Consider the following 22617-nt stretch of genomic DNA (forward strand, 5'->3'; position numbering starts at 1 on the left):
TAAATAATTAATACAAGACAGTAACTTCACTTATAAATAAAACACCTTTATTTAATCATCAAATGTTAATTACTATTTATCTATCACAAGTTTCTATGGCTATCTAATCACTAAAACTAATATCGTCCTTCAGCCCAATGCTCCTAGCGGGCTGTAAGTGTTTAACCCTACTCAATCCCTTTGTAAGTGGATCTGTTGGGTTATCCTCTGACGATACCCTCTCTACTACGAGGAGTCCCTCTTCTAGCCGATGTCTAATGAAATGATATTTCCTGTCGATATGCCTGGATCTGCCATGATCCCTCGGTTCCTTGGTTAAGGCAACCGCACCTTCGTTATCGCAGAAATTCTCCATAGGATCCTTTATGGATGGCACAACTTCAAGGTCTCCAATGAAGTTCTTAAACTATATTGCCTCCTTTGACGCTTCGCTCGCTGCTATGTACTCTGATTCGCTCGTTGAATCAGCTACGGTCTCTTGCTTCTAACTTTTCCAAGTCACTGCTCCTCCATTAAAGGTAAAGACCCATCCCAACTGAGAGCGGAAGTTGTCTCGGTCAGTCTGAAAACTGGTGTCAATATACCCTCGCACCCTTAATTCATCACTCCCACCGAGGATAAGAAACCATTCCTTAGTCCTCCAAAGGTACTTAAGAATATTCTTTACTACGGTCCAATGTGCTCTACTGGGGTTCCCTTGATATCTGCTGACCATGCTCAAAGCGAAGGCCACATCAGGGCGAGTACAAATCATAACATACATGATCGAGCCAACTGTGGAAGCGTAAGGTACTCGACTCATTTCTGCTATATCAACTTCGGTGCTTGGGCTTTGAGTCTTACTCAATTTGGTATTGCCTTGGATTGGCAACTCCCCTTTCTTGGAATTTTCCATACTAAAACGCTTTAGTACATTATCCAAGTAAGTACTTTGACTAAGTCCTTTTAGTCTTTTACTCATGTTTCTTAATATCCTTATCCCTAGAATATAGGTAGCTTCTCCAAGGTCCTTCATAGCGAAACCCTTCCCAAGCCAGGACTTAATTTCCTTCAAGGTTAGAATGTCGTTTCCTATGAGAAGTATGTCATCCACAAACAACACCAGAAAGCTAACTATACTCCCACTAGCTTTAACATATACGCAGGACTCATCCTCACTTCTCGAAAATCCAAACTCTTTGACTTTCTCATCGAAACAAAGATTCCATCTGCGAGATGCTTGTTTCAATCCACAAATGGATTTCTCAAGCTTAAACACTCTATTTGGGTGTTTTGCATCGACAAAACCCTCTGGATTGTTAAAAATAAAATATAACCTAAATGTTCAATTAAAAGTAATAATTAAATATAGTTATATTAATTCTATTATAGTATAGAAAGTTAATCAAAATAGTCCGAGTTCTGAAACCCAAGAAAGAACATGAAAGGAGTTGGAAGAAAAAAGTAAGGGTAAAACGGTAAATACATATTTAGTCAAAAAGAAACAGCCATTACATTATAAATATACAATACAAATGTAATCATATTTAACCATAATATCATTTAGTAACTTAAACTAAACTTGATATATGTATATAATAGCAAATAACAATCTAAACCAAACATAACTGTTAAGAATTATTTTGATAGTGGCTTAATTACAACTTTATCAAAGTTATTGATTCGTTTTCTTTAAAACCAAGTTTTTAATGTTTACTTATTTGGATTGTTAAAAATAAAATATAACATAAATGTTCAATTAAAAGTAATTATTAATTATGGTTATATTAATTCTATTATAGTATAGAAAGCTAATCAAAATATTCCGAATTCTGAAACCCAAGAAAGAACATGAAAGGATTTGGAAGAAAAGAGGAAGGGTAAAATGGTAAATACGTATTAAGTCAACAAGAAACAACCATTACATATAGCTTTCCAGAATTTCAAAATTATGTAGGTCACCAACTCTTAAACTTTTAATAAGTTTTTATTGTTTACATATGTATGTGTGAGGGTGTGCTACTTAGCAATAATAAATTGATAATTGCTACATTATGCAAATTAGACTATAATTTAGACTTTTGATAGTCAAGCGTACTGTAATTATGAATTAAAGGTTAAATAAGTTTACAAGTAGTTTATTTTGAAAAAAAAATTATATTACATTTTCACTAAAGGACAATAATGCCCTTAACTGTATTTAGTAATGCTAGATGAAAAATTTACATAATAACCTTCTATCACAAAGTTTTCAATACCTTTTAAAACTATTTAGCTAAAACATAAATCACACACAATAGTAAATTTATGAATAAAGAAATTTAGTAAAAGGTAAGTTTCTCATTACTTCTGTATTAGCCATAACCATTACTCAATAAAAAAAGAATGTAGTTGTAATATGGAAAGATATAAAGTATATTGCTATTTTGTGGATCCTATCATTCCAAGTTCATTCAATCTACTAATAATTTCTAAACTCATACAACATGCCTGTAACAATCAAGTTATATTAATGTTTTTTTAAATTTTAGACAGATTTTAGCATGCATTTTTTGCAATGACAAAATTCCACTAACCTTTATTGTTTCTTTTTTTATTTGATTTTTTTTACCTAATTAAAGCTAAGAAAAAACCCTAATCATATTGTAACGCCCGTAGATCAGGGCTAGTCAATTTAAAGACGATAAGCGTCAAAAAATGAGTTTCTGATAGAAGATTATTTAGAATGAAGAATCTTAACTAGGTTATAGTATATGTTACAAGGATTCCGTGCATATAAAGAACGTCGAAATCCGAATTATAACGAAGAAGTTATGACCTGTCGAAGTTTCGCGATAGAACCGGCACGACGCTGAATGACGTAAAAAGTGAATTTATGTTAGAGCGATATTTAGCCTTAGTAATCCAAACGAGAGTTGTAGAGTTCGTTAAACCGTGAGCGTGCATAAAAAGAACGTCCAAATCTGACTTCGTATGAGGAAGTTATGATTTTTCTAAGTTTCAGCTTAGCAGTATGCAACCCGAATACTCGATTTGAAATCAAGCGGTTTTTAGCCAAAACAATCTAAACAAGAATCGAAGATCTCGTCAATTGTAGTGAAACGATAAAAGGATAGGCGAAAACGGACGTCGGATGAAGAAGCTATGAATTTATAACGGAGTTTTCCAGTCTCGGCCTACTAAAAATAATATAATAAAAATAAAGTCCAAATTAGCCAACGGAGTCTAAACGAAAGTTGTAGATCATAGTCTCACCTTCACGTGGATATAAAGAACATCGAAAACGAAGCTCGTATGCGAAAGTTACGCAATTTAGAAGTTCGACGAGTCAATTACGCCCAGCGTAATTTGAGTACGCCCAACGTACTCAGTCGGATGCAACTTGTCTGACCAATACTCGAGTGCCACCGTAGATGCACACAGTGACGTCAAAGTACGCCCCGCGTAATCCCAGACCCAGCAGCCTATAAATAGAACTCAAGATCAGCCATTTCCTTGCGATTTTTCTTACTTTCTCTCTAAGTTTTTGCCTCGATTTGCATGCCAATCATATCCCGAAGCCCCGGTATTATTCCCGAGCCCCGAAGCAAGATCCGAAGCCCCGAGGATCCCGAAGAGCGTTATTCCTGAGCCGAAGCGCTGCCCGCGAGGAGCCGGTTTTTTGTGAAGATCTTCCAGATCTACGGAGAAACACTACTTCTGCAAGCCGTAGTGCTGCCCGATCATCTTCTGATCAAGTGAGTGTATAGTCACTTTCATCTTACACATAAATATGAAGTATTTTATAAAATACGTGCTATGTGTTATATAGTAATTATCTATTTGAGATGGATTTGGAATTGATGTTTTTATACGGGTGTTAAATGATTTAAATTGTGTTTGTATTTATATATACAAAAATGTTGGGTAGAACATGGGTAGATGGAATAGTTGGTGACGATGCGACTTCGTACCTATTGAGCAAGCCTTGGTGACGATGCGACTTCGTGCCTATTTGATAAACCTTGGTGACGATGTGACTTCGTGCCTTTTGTGTAAACCCAGGTGACTATGAGACGTAGTGCCTATTGTGTAAACCCTGGTGACTATGAGACGTAGTGCCAATTGTATGAACCCTGGTGACTATGCGACGTAGTGCCTGTTGTATAAACCGTGGTAGCAAATGGACTGTGTGCCAGTTCCTTAGGTAAACCCTTAGGAATGAATGAAGAAAGTATAATCGATTCTTAGGGTAAAACCTTAATAAATAAAGAAGATAAAGGGGATGGGTATTTGGGTTGATTGTTGATAATTGAATATAATAAATGTATTATTGTGGGTTGAAAACCCTATATGCTCACCAGGCTCCCAAGCCTGACCCACTCAATTTTCTTTGTATCACAGTTATCAATACAAAGACATATTTCACTAAGAGAATAAAGGAGATGTAAATCATTAGTGTAAATAAATGTAAGTTCTGTTTATGCTTATGTGTCTGTATCGGAGCATGACATCCCGGGATTTTGTTATATAATGAAAATACTTTTCTTTAAGAAATGCTTTGATAAATTCTTATCATATTTATTTTATTTTGGGGATAAATTTCGCAACAATTTTCTTTAAACGATTACTCTGATTTTAAAAACAAAGCATAAACAAATCGGTCTTTTCTGGCCGAGATTTTGGGGATGTCACACATATTCTATGATTTAATATTGCATTTTCACATAAGGACATAATGCACTAGACCATATTTTGTAATGCTAAATGGTTATCTAAGTAGTGTATCTAAAAAAAATACATCATGTTGAACCCGTGGTCAACCACGGTCCTATAACTATGGATTTTTTACAATCGTTTATAAATGGTAAATGCATTAAATTATCACTATTATTAAATATATGATAACTGCTTCCACTAAACTAAACGATTATATAAGTATAGTTATCTAAAAAACTTTGTTTACAATTGTAGATTAACAGTTGAGGAGTTCTAATGTTAATTCTCTTATTTCATCTCAATTGTGTTAAAAATACTCCAATAATTAGTTACTAATCAAAATAGTTAGTTTCAAAAATAATTTTTTAAAGTCTAATTTTCCATTTCAATTACATATAAAGTATCTTAAAGGTCGATAACTTTTGGATTTCCATTTCAATAAATGCTTTGTTCACATGCCTCCAAAACGACGACATATGGCTTCTACTTCCAATACAATAGTACCCTGTCATTCACGTTGATCACGCAGGAGTTCACTTTTAGAGGAGATACCAGCATTGCCTTTTTATTATGACTGTGGGAATTGTACCTGCGTATGTGAGTATTGTGGGGATTTTTTTTGGTATCATGAGAGAGTATTGTATTTATCCCGAGCCAATCATCCACGATATACCAAATGTTGTAAGTCGGGTAATGTAGTTCTTCCCTACCCTCTTCGTCCACCTTATGTGCTTATGCAATTCTACGAAGATGATCACTTCATGAATAACATAAGAGCATATAATTCCATGTTCTCTATGACGTCTTTTGGTGCAAACGAAGACGACTCAATCAACAAAGGTCGTGCACCGTATGTGTTTAAGTTTAGTGGTCAGATTTACCATTGGATAGGATATTTTTATCCTCAAGACGTTCATCCACCCCGTTTTCTCCAATTGTACATGTGTGATACCGAAAATGAGGTTGCTAATAGACTTCATTCTTTTCATGGCGAGGGGGAAGTACTTTTGTCTGCAGATGTTGTAGATTCCTTAAGTCATATGTTACATAAACATAATGAGTATATTCGTACATTTAAGACTGCAAAAGAAATAGCTCAGTCAATGAATTTAGATTCATATGGTGTATGTTTATTTAATGTTGTACTTGACAGAAGATATGGGCCACCGGCCCCTGGAAGTTTAGGTTGTATTGTTTGTGGTGATGATGTTACTGGGGCTATGTATGACATTATTGTCTATTCAAAATCTGGGTCACCTCGGCGTGTCAGTAAGCTTCATCCAACTTACATGCCTTTGCAGTATCCATTACTATTCCCGTACGGCGAAGAAGGATGGTATCCTGCCTTGAATCTACGTATTAACTCTAACAGAAGTTTAACAAATAATATGTATTTCAATTATGAAATTCATGATCGACACACTTACTCTCTTATTTTACATTCACGCAATCTTTTCCACCAGTATTTAGTGGATGCATATACTTGCATTGAACAATCTAGGCTTGGCTTTATTGAACACCATCAGCAACAATTGCGTATAAAGTACATCAGCGGTGTTTACGACACTAAGTCCAAAGGTGATATAGACAGTCGTGTCATTGGAAAGGGTGTATTTCTACCTGCAACTTTCGTTGGGGGGCCTAGGTATATGTATAAACACTATCAGGACGCTCTTGCCATTTGCAAGGTTCATGGTAAGCCACAATATTTCATCACTTTCACTTGCAATGTTAAATGGCCTGAGTATAGAAGATACATGGATGTTATTGGTCAACGTGATATTCAAAACAAACCAGATATCATTGCACGCATCTTTAAAATCAAAGTTCATGCTTTCATTAACTTTCTTAAAGAGGACAAAACTTTTGGAGATGTCAGTGCATGTAAGTATATGTCCTCTGATTTCATTCTTCTTATGTTTTGCCTTCTATTCCTTTTATATCTTATATAAACTCAATTTGAAAATATTTTTATTCATAGATCTTTACACCATTGAATTCCAAAAAAAGGGATTTACCACATTGCCATACATTATTATGGGTTACATCACCCTTTAGAATTCAAGAAGGTGTAAATATTGATAAATACATAACCGTTGAGCTTCCTGATCCTATACTTGAACCAGCACTATATAGGACTGTTACTACATGCATGCTACATGGTCCTTGTGGTTCACTGAATATTGGTACCCCATGTATGGTAGATGATAGATGTGTGAAACGGTTTCCTAAACCATTCAACCCATTAACAATTTTTTATGAAAATGGTTATGTGCATTATAGAAGACGTGCTGGATCGTATCATGTCTTACAAAGTGGGGTTAGAACTGATAACGGCTATGTAGTGTCGTACAATAAACGTTTGTGTAGTCGATTTGATGCTCACATCAATGTAGAATATTGTGGTTGGAATATGATGATTAAGTACTTATTTAAGTACATTTCAAAAGGGTTCGATCGCGTTCGTTTCACTCTTCAAACATTAGAGGCAAATACTACTGCTTCTTCCTCTACCATACCTGTCGTTGTAAATGAAATCAAATTGTTTCTTGATGGTCGATATATATGTCCACACGAAGCAGCATGGCGCATCCTCAATTTTCCCATTCATGAACGAGATCCACCTGTACAAGTCTTGGCCGTCCATTTGGAGGGGATGCAACCTACTATTTTCAAAGAAAACAGTCAGTTAGGCTCTTTAATTGATACCCCCAGTTTTGGTGTTACGACTTTAACGGAATGGTTGGAAAATAATCAACGTGACTTGACATACAATGATTACCCTTCTAAATATAGTTGGGACACCAAAGATAAGAGATGGATTCATAGGACTACCATAACAAATACTACCATTGGCAGGCTTGCGTATGTACATCCAACAGATGGGGAGTTATTTTATCTAAGAATTTTACTGTTCTACCAAAAAGGATGTAAATCATTCTATGACATTAGAACCGTTCGTGAAAACACATACTTAACTTTTCGTGATGCGTGTGAAGCGTTAGGGTTAACCGGTGACGATAAGGAATGGCTAACAGCATTTGAAGAAGCAGCGTCTTGGGCAACCTCATCTGAACTTCGTTCTCTCTTTTGTCATCTACTTTTGTCTTGTGAAGTAGGAAACCCTCTTTTGTTATGGGAAGTCGCAAAACCTAAAATGGGCGATGACATAGCCTATACATTCACAGCCAATTCCATAGATCCCAATGTAATTCTACGTGTTGATACACTAGAACAACAAATACTTCTTGAAATTCAAAAAACACTACTAGCTTCAACACCTTCCAAATCACTAGTTGACTTTGGATTGCCAACGCCATCTCCATCTCTTCTTTCCATTCTCAAAAATCGTCTTCTTCTTGAAGAGACTAATTATGATACAAATCTCTTGATTTCTCAAAATTCATCCATGGTATCACAATTAAATCCGGATCAAGTTACAATTTATGAAAGAGTTGTGGATGCTGAACGAAACAAAAACCAACTTCTATTATTTGTATACGGATATGGTGGTATAGGAATTTTTTTATGGACGACTATACTTTCATATTTTAGATCTAGGGAAAGATTATACTGGTTGTTGCCGCCTCAGACATTGCATCCCTTTTGTTGCCTTCAGGTCGTACTGCTCATTCTAGATTTGTTATTCCAATTGACTTTACAGACAAGTCTTCCTGTAATATTAAAAAAAAACACAACTAGCGGAACTCCTAAAGAGGACTTCTATGATCATATGGGATGAAGCTCCAATGAGTGATCGTCGTTGCTTTGAGTTTTTGGATAGATCACTAAAAGATGTCCTTGAAGATGATAACCGTCTTTTTGGAGGGATGTCAATGCTCCTAGAAGGTGACTTTCGACAAACTCTTCCTGTTCAACCTAAAAGTAGAAAATCACAGATAATTAGCTTGACTCTACCTAATTCCTATCTATGGTCACATTTTACGGTATTCAAATTGCATCATAATATGCGTTTATCCCAACCGGTCAATTCAAATAAGGATGTTAATTGAATATCACAGTTTGCTTCATGACTTCTTGATATTGGAAATGGAAATATCGGAACACCAAACAAGAATGATCTAGAAAGCGCAAACATTATACAAATACCTCATTGTTTCCTTATCGAATCAGGAGACAAAGGATTAGAATCACTAATAAATTTTGTATATGGAAAAGACATAATTTTCAATCCATCACCTGAAGAGTTATCAGTTAGAGCCATTATTTGTATGAAAAATGAAACAGCTGATCAAGTCAATGCTTTAATTCTATCAAAAACTAATAGTCAAGAGGTTGTATACAACAACTGTGATTCTATTAAATCACAAACCCATGATAGCTTAGAACTAGATACCTTATATCCCCTAGATTATTTAAACAATCTTCACTTTTCTGGTATTCCTTCACATACATTAATTTTGAAAGTTAATACCCCAGTTATGCTAATGAGGAATATCAATCAAAGAGAAGGTCTTTGTAATGGAACACATTTGATTGTTACACAATTATTACCATCTGTGATTGAAGCTTCCATTATAACAGGAATATCTGTTGGGAAAAGGGTGTACATTCCAAGAATAAAATTTGTACATAATACCTCTGACCTACCTTTCATATTTATCAGAAAACAATTTCCTATTAAAGTGTGTTCCGCAATGACTATAAAAAAAAGTCAAGGCCAATCTCTTAAAAAGGTTGGTTTATACCTCACAAACTCTGTTTTCACACGGACAGCTATATGTGGCTTTGTCAAGAGCTACCTCACCAGATTCAATAAAGATTCTGCTACAAAAAAAGAGGCATTACCATTCAACTGTACCAGAAATGTCCTCTTCAAGGATTTATTAGCAAGGGTTAATATGCTACGAAATAACCATCTAATACCTAAAATATATGCTACGAAATCACCATCATATTGTTATAAAAATATTGGTTCATTCTTTTAAGATAATATGTAAAAATTAACAATGTTTTTTTTTATTTTCAGAGCAATCTCCTCAAACATGGATAGAATATCAAACCTTCAATTTGGTTCACTAGGAAATTCACTTGAAATTTGTGTCTTGCGAAAATGGACACTATAATTTAGAAAGGACGAGACATGGTTTATCGTGATTGATGAGCATGTAAGCATATATATATATATATATATATATATATATATATACACACACACACACACACTCCTGTACAAAGTATTCATATATAAAACCACCCTAACACATTTATTTGAGCAGGGAGATACAATTCAGCTACTTGCACAAAACACAAATCAAGGGTGCATAGAAACTTCATTAGTAGTCTCTCGATGTTATAGTATTAAGGACTATACATGCACTGAGCCAGACAAATATCAAAAGGTGTTAAATCACCCAGTACACATGAATATTGGTGAATCATCAACAATTGAGGAAATTCCAAACCATAGTGCCCTTCCTCTAACATGGTTCCGCTTCAGTTCGAGATCACACTTTCAAATAATAGCAGACAAAAACTTGGAGCATCCAGGTACATTTATAACATCAAACCAAACATCATTACTACTATGCAAACAATTTCTTATGTTCTAAATTTGTTACTAATATTAAACTTACAATTACATTCAGATTTCATAGGCGTACTCATCGACATGAAAGATCGCGAAAAAAAAACAAGGAACCATTCATGGTTATCATTCTAACTGATGAAAAGTAAGTACATATCTTCAAACCAAAACTTTATTTCCTTGAATCCGTATTTCTTGATAGGCCCTACAAATCAGAACAAATGTGAAAACCGCATCCTGTATCAAGTACCCAAGAATTATCATGTGATGAATCATTAGATTGAATAGTGTAAATACCTGCATAGGACGACTTGATCTTTCCATCCTTGATATCTTGCAGATACTTCGGGCAGCTTCGTTTCTAATTCCCTATATCGTGGCAATGATGGCACTCTGCATCCTTGGGGTTGGAGTTGGGTTTAGCAGAGCCAACCTTGGTTCCACTAGAAGAGTTGTCATCAAGGGACTTTCCCTTGTGGTGGCTCTTTGAGGGAGCCTGTTTAGTGCTCGTTTTTCGATCACTAAATGAATTAAAAACTTACTTATTGACCCCGAATTTTACAATATACATCATTTTTTGAGCTTAAAAAGATAAATTTATGTTAATGAATATAATAGACCTAATGTTTCCCGGTTGGTATTTTGTGCCCATTCAGTTGGATTTTTGACCTGTCTTCCATGGGTTCCTAATCTCTTATTCTATTGGACGATGGGAGTTGGGCTTCTTCTTATGAAGTATAAAGTTCTTAAATGAATTGACGGCTCATTAACTTGTTTTTACAAGTTCACCTAAGCTTCTTAGGTCCCTTCCTCCTATTCTACAGGTTGGTGGGAGATGGTTTTCTTGCACGAAATCCATAATATAACACCATGTGCTTCTTATTTAAATTGACGGTTTTCATCACCACTTGTCATCACAAGTGCAACTCGAGTTTCTTGAGTTCCCCTCCTCTTATTCTACAGGTTGGCGGGAGATGGTTTTCTTGCACGTAATCCATAATATAGCACATTGTGCTTTGCATCGGAATTGACGGTATTCATATTACTTGTTATTGCAAGTGCAACATGTGTCTCATGGGTTCCCTACCGCCTAGTCTACGGGTCATGGTGGGAGTTTGACTTCCTCTTATGAAGTTCAAAAATCTATAAGGAATTGATGGTTTTTATCTTGTGTATACAAGATTGCCTAAGCTTCTTAGGTCCCTACCACTTATTCTACGAGTCTTGGTGGGAGTTGGACTCATATTATAATGTCCAAATGGTTTCAAAAAGGAATTGATGGATTCGAAAGAAGATAAATTCATCACCAGCAAATTAAGGCGAATAAAAGATGTTTCGCAGATTGACCACGTCTCAGTGTTTTCATCATATCTGGCTCATCCAAACTCTGATTTAGGCGATTCAAGATGTTTTGGAGACTAGACACAATTATCTACAAGTTTGAAGTTTTGAGTTTTCGCTGAATCAGTTATTTTCCTGCTCATAATCGACGTTGAAGTTGAAGTTAGTTTGCTGGACGAAAATGAAAAGCTAAAAATAAAAATTGAATTAAAGTGAAAAATCAAAGGCTAAAGTTATACCAAGTTGAAAAGTTGAAGGCTTAGGGGGTAATGCTACTCAATTCTTGAAAGTTGGAGGATCATTCATGCACTTATGCTTTATATATACATACATATATATATATATATATATATATATATATATATATATATATATATATATATAGGGTTAGGTTATTTTGTTTTCACTATCTATTGTGTGCATGTATGACTGATTCTGTACCAATCATTTTAGTTATTTTAAGAAAGTAATTAATGCATATTACATGTTGAAGATATAATGAATATTAATTACATCTTCAACATTTAATATGCATTAATTACTTTCTTAAAATAACTAAAATAATTGGTCCAGAATCAGTCATACATGCACACAATAGATAGTGAAAACATTTGAACCTAACCATCTCTCTCTCTCTCTCTCTCTCTCTATATATATATATATATATATATATATATATATATATATATATATATATATAATTGTTTACGTGATCAAATAGGGGATATTAAGGGTGAGCGCGGTGCGGTTCAGTGCGGTTATTAGCCAAAACCTCACTACTAACCGCAAATGCGGTTAATCCATTTTCAAAACCGCTTGGTGCGGTTAGGCGGTTAGTTTTGCGGTGTGGTTTTGTTTTTTCTGTGTTGCGGTTATTAACCGCATAGATTTGGTGCGATTATTTTGTGTGGTTTTTAACAATAGTTTAGAGCTCAAACGGTTTTAAGAGTTCAAACATTTTACTTGTAATAATAAAAAAAACATAATGTATAAGACAATTAACTTAAATCACAAACAATTAATATCTTAAAAGTATCAAATCAATAGTAATTAACAATAAATTTCTTAAAATTATCTAATTTAACCATATTTCAAAGTCAAACATAACAAAAAACCATACATTTGTCTTCTACTATTTTATTCATCTTTTATTCATGAAACTTGTTTTTTTTAATATTAATATATTAATAATTAATAAAAAAAAGTTACATATAATATATGCGGTGCGGTTTTTTTGCGGTTTTTGAAAACTAATAACCGCACCGCACCGCAAATTTCCGGTTTTTGAAAAACAGAAAACCTCACCGTCGGTTTTTATTGCGGTTGCGATTTATACGGTTTTTGCGTTTAAATTTAGTTGTGGTGCGGTTTTTGCTCACCCCTAGGGGATACGAAGATACAGATAAAAAAAAAACCTACGAAAAGAACCACAGCCGCTAAGGATTATTTTTTAATTACCGTCCATCTTTTCTTACGGGGAGAGGGCTGCCGCATGCGAAAAAAAAAACCCTACGGTTGAAGAGTTACAATTTAGAGAAGAAATGTACATAGATTTGAAGGGGACGTATCCAGATTCATTAGAAGGGAAAGCCAAGGACATAGCTCTTGCCACAAGAAAAACATTTATGGTTCTTCTTTTCCTTTTGTTTGATTTTTACTGCTTTAATATTTACTTTTGCTAATGATTTTTGTTTCCACCAAAGTAATTGTTTCGTTGTTTAAACGTTGAATTAAAATATAATTCTTAACGTTTATTTTATTTACTGTTTTCAATTTTAGTTTAATGGAGTAGTAATCTTGTGGGTTTGGTTGATTAGGGTAAGATGGTAATTTTAATGTAGTTGATTTTGTTTGAGTCAATTTTGTTGAAATCGAATGACATATTCAAATGTGTGCTTATTTTAAATATATATATATATATATATATATATATATATATATATATATATATATATATATATATATATATATATATATATATATATGAATTTTGACGGGTAAATTTGATTGTGGCTAGCACTTGATCAACGTTAGTTAGGGTTAATTTGTTTGGTTTAAATTTAATATTTACATGCTTATACTGACTTCGAGAGAATCTTTATTTGTGACATCGTTTGAATATGAATGTACAGTTTCGTTATCTCGCTTAAACTTAATATAGACGTGTGTTAGGGCATTTTTAACAAAACCATTGGACTTAATGTTTTTTAAAATCATGAACTACATAGAGATATGAGTGAATGTTTTTTAAATCGAGTAATGAGACCAAGAGGTAAATGATAACTTTTGTTGGTGTTAAGTTATTCGTTTCTACATAATTGGTTTGACAAATTAGTAGCATTAGAAAAACCATTGAACCCGTACAAGTCAACCAAATCTCATATTTCTCTTAATTGTTAAATCGTTTAATTGTTTTCCTTGTTTGTTCGATTATTTTAGTTGTCATTTTTACGTTGCTGAATTTAGTTTAATTTTATTTTAATAGTGTCTTTAGTTTAATAAAATCAATCACTTTTGCAATCAATTGCCTAGCTCTCTCTTCCTTAGAATAGGATAGTCCCTGTGGGTTCGATATCTGGTCTTACGACTATATTACTTGCATGACCTCGTATACTTGATAGTACGCGTTCTCGTCAAAAAGTTTTTGGCTCCGTTGTCGGAGACTATTTTTATTTTTAAGTTAGAACATTAGGTAGTTGTTAGACTCTTAAACATCATGAGGATATTTTACTCTGGCCGGTCGAAGATTCAAACCACCTGAATTTGCGCTTGATTGGGAGATTGAAAGAACTTTGAGAGAGTTGAGGAGACTTCGGAATCAAGAAGAAATGGGAGATAACGGAAACGAAAACAATAATGGAAACAGAGGTTTCGAAGGAACAAACCCGCTGATTGTTTGCGCAACAATTAATGCTGACAATTTTGAATTCAAACCCGTGATGCTTCAGATGATCAACAACAATGGTCTCTTTGGAGGAATGCCTAGTGATGAGCCCTTGTCCCATCTGCGTTCCTTTAACCAGATGTGCGATAATTTCAAACAAAGAGGCATGACAACTGATGCATTTAGGTTGAGATTATTTCCTTACACACTACAAGGGAAAGCCCGAGACTGGTTTGAATCTTTGCCTTCTGATTCCATCTCCACTTGGGAGGAATTAAGAGAAAAATTCCTAAAAAGATTTTTCCCACCCACTCGAAATGCAAATCTAAGAAACGCCATCACATCATTCCGACAAATGGATGGTGAATGGTTATGGGAAGTGTGGGAGAGATGGAACAATTTGCTAAGAAAATGTCCAACACATCGACTCCCTGATGATGTGAAACTTGGGACATTTTACCAAGGTTTGGATGCTCAAACACGCATGCTGGTAGATACATCAGCTGGAGGAGCATTGCTTACAAAGAGCTATGAAGAGAGTGTGGAGATTTTGGATAGAATAACAACCAATAATTTCCAGTGTGCCACAGATAGGATACATGTAGGAGGTTCAAAAAGAAGTACATCAGCTGAAGTTCGACTTGCAGCTCAAAATGATGCGTTGGTAGTTGAGTTGGCCACAATCAAGAGCATGATGAAGAATATGATGTCGAGTGGTGGGTCAAATGAAAAGAAAGTTGCTATGATTTTGTGCGCGGTTTGTCAAGGAGTGCATGATTATAGTGAGTGCCCACAAAATCCTGAATCTGTATTTTTCATGGGAAGTCTAAATTTCCCACGACAAAACAACCCATACTCTGAAACATACAATCCAGGGTGGAGAAATCATCCCAATTTCTCATGGGGTGGACATCAACAACAACAAATTCAACCTCAACAAGAGCAGTTTCAGCAAAGGCCTCAAAACCCACCGGGGTTTTTTCAAATGCCAAATCAGCAAGTGAGACCACAAGGAGGTGCATTCCACCAGGCATCAGGAAGTATTTCAAAACCAACAGCGTCTTCATCAAATCAAGAGATGTCACCTTTCGAGAAGGCCATGATGGAGTTTATGATCAAACAAGATCAAAAGACTGAGGCACGTGAAAAGAATCAAGCAATTGCCATGAGAAATTTGGAAAATCAATTAGGGCAATTAGCACAAGCACTGAACTCACGAGAACCTAGAACGTTGCCAAGTAACACCAAAAATCTAGGTAATGTCAATGATAAGAGGCAACGCAATGCCATCACACTTAGATTGGGAAAGGAGTTAACTCCAAAGAATCATGACTTACCAGTCACCGATGATGAGCAACACTCGGTAAGTGTTGAGACTGATAAGAAAAAGCAAGATGTAAAAGATGATGAAAAAGAGTATGTTGAGATTGAGGACATAACCGATGAGGAGTACGGGCAGAAGAAACTAAACAAGGAACGTCCAACAAGTTCAAGTCCAAGTGTTGGGAATGAAAAGAAAGCCTTAGAAAAAGATACTCGAACTGGTGCGACAGTTGCACTAACAACTTTGCCTTTCCCACCTAGGCAAAATAAGTCTAAAGTCGATGATGGGCAATTTAAGAAGTTTCTAGAGATCCTTTCTCAAATTCATATCAACATCCCTTTTGTTGAAGCCTTGAAACAAACGCCCACATATGCAAAGTTCATGAAGGAAGTTCTTACAAGGAAAAGAGTTTGGAGAGAGTTTGATACTGTTGCAATGACGAAAAGTTGCACATCAATAATCAAAAACAAATTACCTGTGAAGAAGGATGATCCAGGTAGTTTCATTCTGCCGTGCAAATTTGGAAAACTTGACAAAATAGGTTTGTGCGACTTCGGTGCAAGTATTAATTTAATGCCTTTGTCAATTTTTCAAAAATTAAGACTTGGTGAAGCTAGACCGACCACCGTTTCACTCCAGCTAGCAGACCGATCGATGGTATATCCAGAAGGTAAAATAGAGGATATCATTATCAAAGTTGATAATTTTTTCATTTCAGCTGATTTTATCATTTTGGATTATGAAGCTGAAGATGATTGTGGAATAATTTTAGGGAGGGCATTTTTGGCAACTACTGAAGCTTTAATTGATGTCAAAAAGGGAGAGGTTACATTGAGAGTAAATGATGAGCAAAAGACATTTAATATGTTTAAGGCTATCAAACAGTCCTCTAATGTGGAAGAATGCTCATTCATACGAGTCATGGATGGATTGGTAGATTTAAAGGAGGCCCACTTGAGTAAGGTGACTCATAACATTGAGGAAAATAGAGAGCCCACAGTTAAAAGCGTAGTGAGTCTGGTCAAGGAGAAGCATGACTTGAATGATAGTGTGATTGAATCATCTTTGCCATCCCTTGAAAAAGTATATGATTTAGAGTTGAAGTGACCTTCAGAACACTTGGTGAAGGTTAGAAAGAAAAGGATGAAGCACTTGTTGAGGCATAAAGAGTTCAAAATACAAAATCATGAAAATACCAAAATTCAAAAGTTTAGGGATGAGAAATGGCAGGGCAAAGAGATTTTGCAAAGAGACAATGAAAGAAAGGATTTAGGTAATCAAACAACGAAAAAAATACCATTTTGGAGAATGAAAAGAGGAAGTGATTGTGCTTCATTTGAAGCGGGTTGAAGAGTAATTTGTTTGTTTTATTTTTTATTTTTTATTTTATTTTTCTTTAGTTTTGTTTTATTATTATTATTATTATTATTATTCTTAGTATTATTATTTTTGTTTTATTTTTGCTTTTGTTTTATATATATTTTTTAGTTTATTTCTATTATTTTCATTTTTGCATCATTGTGTGTTTCATTTCTAATTATTTGTTTTGTTCTAATAATTATGTCAAGTGTGCAACCCTTGTTTGCTATCCGTGTAGTTGGTGGTGAAGTGAGAGTCGTGGTAAGGAAAATGTTCGACCTCTGTTTAGAGATTAGCCGTCACGATATACGTTCTTGGTTTATCATATCAAGTGAGATGACATGCCATCAGGGAGTATTTTTTTATTCTATTTTTATTGCTCGGGACGAGCAATGTTTAAAGTTTGGGGATGTGTTTAGTGCTCGATTGTCGATCACTAAATGAATTAAAAACTTACTTATTGTCCCCGAATTTCAAAATTTACATCATTTTTTGGGCTTAAAAAGATAAATTTATGTTAATGAATATAATAGACCTAATGTTTCCCGATTGGTATTTTTGTGCTCATTCAGTTGGGTTTTTGACTTCTCTTGCATGGGTTCCTCATCTCTTATTCTATTGGACGATGGGAGTTGGGCTTCTTCTTATGAAGTCCAAAGTTCTTAAATGAATTGACGACTCATTAACTTGTTTTTACAAGTTCACCTAAGCTTCTTAGGGCCTTTCCTCCTATTCTACAGGTTGGCGGGAGATGGTTTTCTTGCACGAAATCCGTAATATAGCACATTGTGCTTTGCATCGGAATTGACGGTATTCATATTACTTGTTATTGCAAGTGCAACCTGTGTCTCATGGGTTCCCTACCGCCTAGTCTATGGGTCATGGTGGGAGTTTGACTTCCTCTTATGAAGTTCAAAAATCTATAAGGAATTGATGATTTTTATCTTGTGTATACAAGATTGCCTAAGCTTCTTAGGTACCCACCACTTATTCTACGAGTCTTGGTGGGAGTTGGACTCATATTATAATGTCCAAATGGTTTTAAAAAGGAATTGACGGATTCGAAAGAAGATAAATTCATCACCAGCAAATTAAGGCGAATAAAAGATGTTTGGCAGATTGACCACGTCTCAGTGTTTTCATCATATCTGGCTCATCCAGACTCCGATTTAGGCAATTCAAGATGTTTCGGAAACTAGACACAATTATCTACAAGTTTGAAGTTTTGAGTTTTCGCTGAATCAGTCATTTTCCTACTCATAATCGACGTTGAAGTTGAAGTTAGTTTGTTGGACGTAAATCAAAAGCTAAAAATAAAAATTGAATTAAAGTGAAAAATCAAGGGCTAAAGTTATACCAAGTTGAAAAGTTGAAGGCTTAGGGCTAATGCTGCTCAATTCTTGAAAGTTGGAGGATCATTCATGCACTTATGCTTTATATATATATATATATATATATATATATATATATATATATATATATATATATATATATATATATATAATTGTTTACGTGATCAAATGAGGGATATGAAGATACAGACCAAAAAAAAACTACGAAAAGAACCACAACCACTTCTCTTTATAAGGATTATTTTTTAATTACCGTCCATCTTTTCTTACGAGGAGAGGACTGCCGCATGCGAAAAAAAAAATCTACGGCAGAAGAGTTACGATTTAGATAAGAAATATACATAGATTTGAAGGGGAGGTATGTAGATTCATTTGAAGGGAAAGCCAAAGACATAGCTCTTGCCACAGGAAAAGCAATTATGGTTCTTCTTTTCCTTTTGTTTGATTTTTACTGCTTTAATATTTTCTTTTGCTAATGATTTTTGTTTCCACCAAAGTAATTGTTTTCGTTGTTTAAACGTTGAATTAAAGTATGATTCTTAATGTTTATTTGTTTACTGTTTTCAATTTTAGTTTAATGGAGTAGTAATCTTGTGGGTTTGGTTGATTAGGGTAAGATGGTAATTTTAATGTAGTTGATTTTGTTTGAATCAATTTTGTTGAAATCGAATGACATATTCAAATGTGTGCTTATTTTAAAATATATATATACAAATTTTGACGGGTAAATTTGATTTTGGCTAGCACTTGATCAACGTTAGTTAGGGTTAATTTGCTTGGTTTAAATTTAATATTTACATGCTTATACTGACTTCGAGAGAAGCTTTATTTGTGACATCGTTTGAATATGAATGTGCGGTGTCGTTATCTAGCTTAAACTTAATATAGACATGTGTTAGGGTATTTTTAACAAAACCATTGGACTTAATGCTTTTTAAAATCATGAACTACATAGAGATATGAGTGAATGTTTTTTAAATCGAGTCATGAGACCGAGAGGTAATTGATAACTTTTGTTGGTGTTAAGTTATTCGTTTCTACATAATTGGTTTGACAAATTAGTAGCATTAGAAAAACCATTGAACCCGTACAAGTCAACCAAATCTCATATTTCTCTTAATTTTTAAATCGTTTAATTGTTTTCCTTATTTGTTCGATTATTTTAGTTGTCATTTTTACGTTGCTAAATTTAGTTCAATTTTATTTTAATAGTGTCTTTAGTTTAATAAAATCAATCACTTTTGCAATCAATTGCCTAGTTCTCTCTTCCTTAGAATTGGATAGTCCCTGTGGGTTCGATATCTGGTCTTAAGACTATATTACTTGCATGACCTCGTATACTTGCGAGTACATGTTCTCGTCAACATAGCCTTCCTCTTCTTACCATTTCCTTGCCCAATAGCCAAGCCTGGGGCAGTAGTAGGAGGACGAGTTTGTGCAACGGACTTGTCCTTAAGGTTACTCTCGGCAGTCCTCAATAGACCTTGCAACTTGCTCAACGTGACCTCCTCTTTGTTCATGTGGTAGGTCATGCGAAACTGGTTGAAGCAGGGTGGTAGTGAATGAAGGATGATGTCAATTGCCATCTCTTCTTCGAAGTTAACATTTAACTTCAGTAGGCGGTCAACATACCTCTGCATCTTCTGCAGATGAGCAGTGACAGACTCAACGTCTCTTATCTTGGTTGTGATCATCGAAGTGGTGATCTCATACCTTTCCTGCCTCACTCTTTGGTGATATCTTTCCACCAAGTCCTGATGCATTTCAGAGGGATAGAAGTCCTCGTAGGACTTTTGGAGTTCAGCAGTCATTATTGCTAGCATGATGCAATGGACTTTCATGGCATCACGCTCATGGTCCTCGAAGGCAGCGATCTCTTCGGGAGTGGTAGTGTTCATGTCCACCTCTTTCAGCTCTTTGTCAAGTATATATTCTTTGTCCTTGTAGCGGGTGAACATCCTTATGTTTCAGATCCAATCGTTGAAATTGTTTTCGTCGAAGATCACCCTCCCACAAAAGTTCATAAGTGAGAACGAGCCGGAGGCGTTTGAACCGGAAGCGTTGTTGTTCAAGTTCGACATCTGAAAAAAGAAAAGAGACAAAATTTGATTAGATAAGAATCCCCAATTAAACACCCAAATGAAAACTTAGGGCTAGGATCCATCAAATTATTCGCAATTTAGAAGAGGGATGCCGTAATCTAAACAACAAATAATTTGAAGGTAAGTGAATGACGATTCACTAATTTCCGCCATGAAAAACAAATTAAAATTAAGTTTTAAATGTATTGAAAACTCTTAGACCTTTTAAGATTCACTGAACTTTTCAATGACATGTTTAAATCTAGATATGCCCCTCAATTTTGTGACTGAGATGCTGAGGATCACAAAGCGGGTGTGAATAACCATCCAAATATACACGGTGCCCCCGATGTTATAGTCACCTAATCAACGTACCGATTAACCACACACGCTCCATCGATCTGTGACAAACATCGAGTCACTCTTTGCCACCTTTGTTTAGAGCTCAATTAGTGTGCCGGTTAACCACACATGCTGCACTAACATCTTAGCAAGGGTACAAAGTGTAATTTCATGGAATTGCATCAAATTCACTTTTTCCTAAAGTAACTAAGATTGGGAATTTTATAAAAAACATTTAGTTACTTTATAAATTCATTATACTTTTAATGAGGAAATGGTTGGCTTATCCTACCCATTCGGCTAACGACCCTCCACCAATCAAGGAAGCGGTGGGTGAGAGTGGACACCCATTAAATGGTCATTTTATAGGCTATAACCTTATACCCCCCTTATAGATCGGCTTCGTGAATGAGGCCTACTAACAGTAAGACTAGCATTTAAGTTATACATATATAATAATTTTTATTATAATATTATAATAGTATAGGGTGAATTTTAAACTTTTAAAATTCTAGGGTTTGGAATTTAATAATTTCAAAATTAAACTTTTAATTCAAAAATTAAATTCCAAAACTTGAGGGCAAGTTTTGAAACATTTCAAAACTAACTTAGATCAAATTCGAAAATTATAAGATAATCATATTATTAATATTTATCACATAACTTGACCTAATCTTTTTCATACAAGATAATTCAAATCAATTTACAAATGATTAATCCTTATCTTATAAAGCTAGTAATTATCTTAAATTCACAATTATCCATTAATTTGATTTGGATATCAATCACCAAAATAAAAAAAATTTGATTTTTAATTTGAAAAATAATTGATGGTAATTATCCAAAGCAAATCGAGGCAGAAAATTCGTAATCCAACAAACAACCGAACTCACGTCGTGAGTTTAGTCAAAAACAGAAAAACGAATTTTGTAGATTTGAATAGTAAACTTTGCATCAAAAACATTAGAATAAGCAATCTAAGCTCTGATACCACTGATAAGCATAACAACATTCCTATGGTGTTCATGCAAACCCTATTGCTAGGATCTAGTTTTTCTAATGATACACGCATATTGTCCAAGACTTACAAAACCCTAATATAGCATACAACAAAACTAATTGAATATCAAATAAACAAGTTAGATGAATACCTTGATTATTGATTGTAGATCTTGAAGCTTTGAGAACCTTAGCACCTCAAATGTTGTGCCTCTAATGAATCATAAACACCAAAAGCAATTGGATGAAGCAAGAGAGAGGGGAGAGGGAAAATTCTGCTCCAAGACTTCTAGGGTTAGGTGTTGCCGAATTCTCATGCCCAAGGGGTCTTTATATAGATGTGGGAATTTAGGGTTTCAGTCATTATCCTTATCTGGTTACTTAGCCACCAAGCAGCCCATAAGATAACTCTAGAATCCCTCATTTGGACGAATTCTTAAGGCCTTATCTTAGAATTCGTCCACCCTATCCTTTAGGGTTTCCTTGCCTTACCTTGTAACTATCACATAATTACAATTCAGTCCCCTTAGTTCAATTAACTTCTTTTGACCATAAAATTAATTTTTGACCAATGTTAATTAAACAAATATGATATCTCTTTTAATATATTATTCTTATAATATATTAATAAACCATAATAACCTCTTTCTCTATTATTCATCCAATCCAGTTGCTTTGGTGAAGGCAACCTAAAAGGACCATGCACAACC

At 34.7% G+C, this 22617-nt stretch overlaps 2 protein-coding genes and 1 non-coding gene across 3 annotated transcripts; 2 read left to right on the forward strand and 1 right to left on the reverse strand.

Annotated features, from left to right (window-relative positions):
• Positions 1 to 5474: 5474 nt before the first annotated feature.
• Positions 5475 to 9691, forward strand: LOC111895527 (uncharacterized). Its single transcript, XM_023891614.1, has 4 exons — positions 5475 to 6551; positions 6659 to 8189; positions 8812 to 9533; positions 9668 to 9691. Exons 1-4 carry the CDS (start codon positions 5475 to 5477, stop codon positions 9689 to 9691), a joined length of 3354 nt encoding a protein of 1117 aa, XP_023747382.1.
• A 4703-nt stretch (positions 9692 to 14394) lies between these two features.
• On the forward strand, positions 14395 to 16881 carry LOC111895528 (uncharacterized). Its single transcript, XM_023891616.1, has one exon. The coding sequence runs from the start codon at positions 14395 to 14397 to the stop codon at positions 16879 to 16881; it is 2487 nt and encodes an 828-aa protein (XP_023747384.1).
• LOC111895533 (small nucleolar RNA R71) lies at positions 14773 to 14879 on the reverse strand. Its single transcript, XR_002851621.1, has one exon. It is a non-coding gene; the product is annotated as a small nucleolar RNA R71 (small nucleolar RNA).
• Positions 16882 to 22617: the final 5736 nt, after the last annotated feature.

This window comes from Lactuca sativa, chromosome 5, assembly GCF_002870075.4.
Source record: "Lactuca sativa cultivar Salinas chromosome 5, Lsat_Salinas_v11, whole genome shotgun sequence".
NCBI lineage: Eukaryota > Viridiplantae > Streptophyta > Magnoliopsida > Asterales > Asteraceae > Lactuca > Lactuca sativa.

Coding starts and splice junctions, on each gene's coding strand:
- LOC111895528 (XM_023891616.1), top strand. CDS start 14,395: ATGGGAGATAACGGAAACGAAAACAATAATGGAAACAGAGGTTTCGAA.
- LOC111895527 (XM_023891614.1), top strand. CDS start 5,475: ATGACGTCTTTTGGTGCAAACGAAGACGACTCAATCAACAAAGGTCGT. Junction 6,552..6,658: donor AGGACAAAACTTTTGGAGAT/GTCAGTGCATGT, acceptor TTTTATTCATAG/ATCTTTACACCATTGAATTC. Junction 8,190..8,811: donor ATTTGTATACGGATATGGTG/GTATAGGAATTT, acceptor TTATCGAATCAG/GAGACAAAGGATTAGAATCA.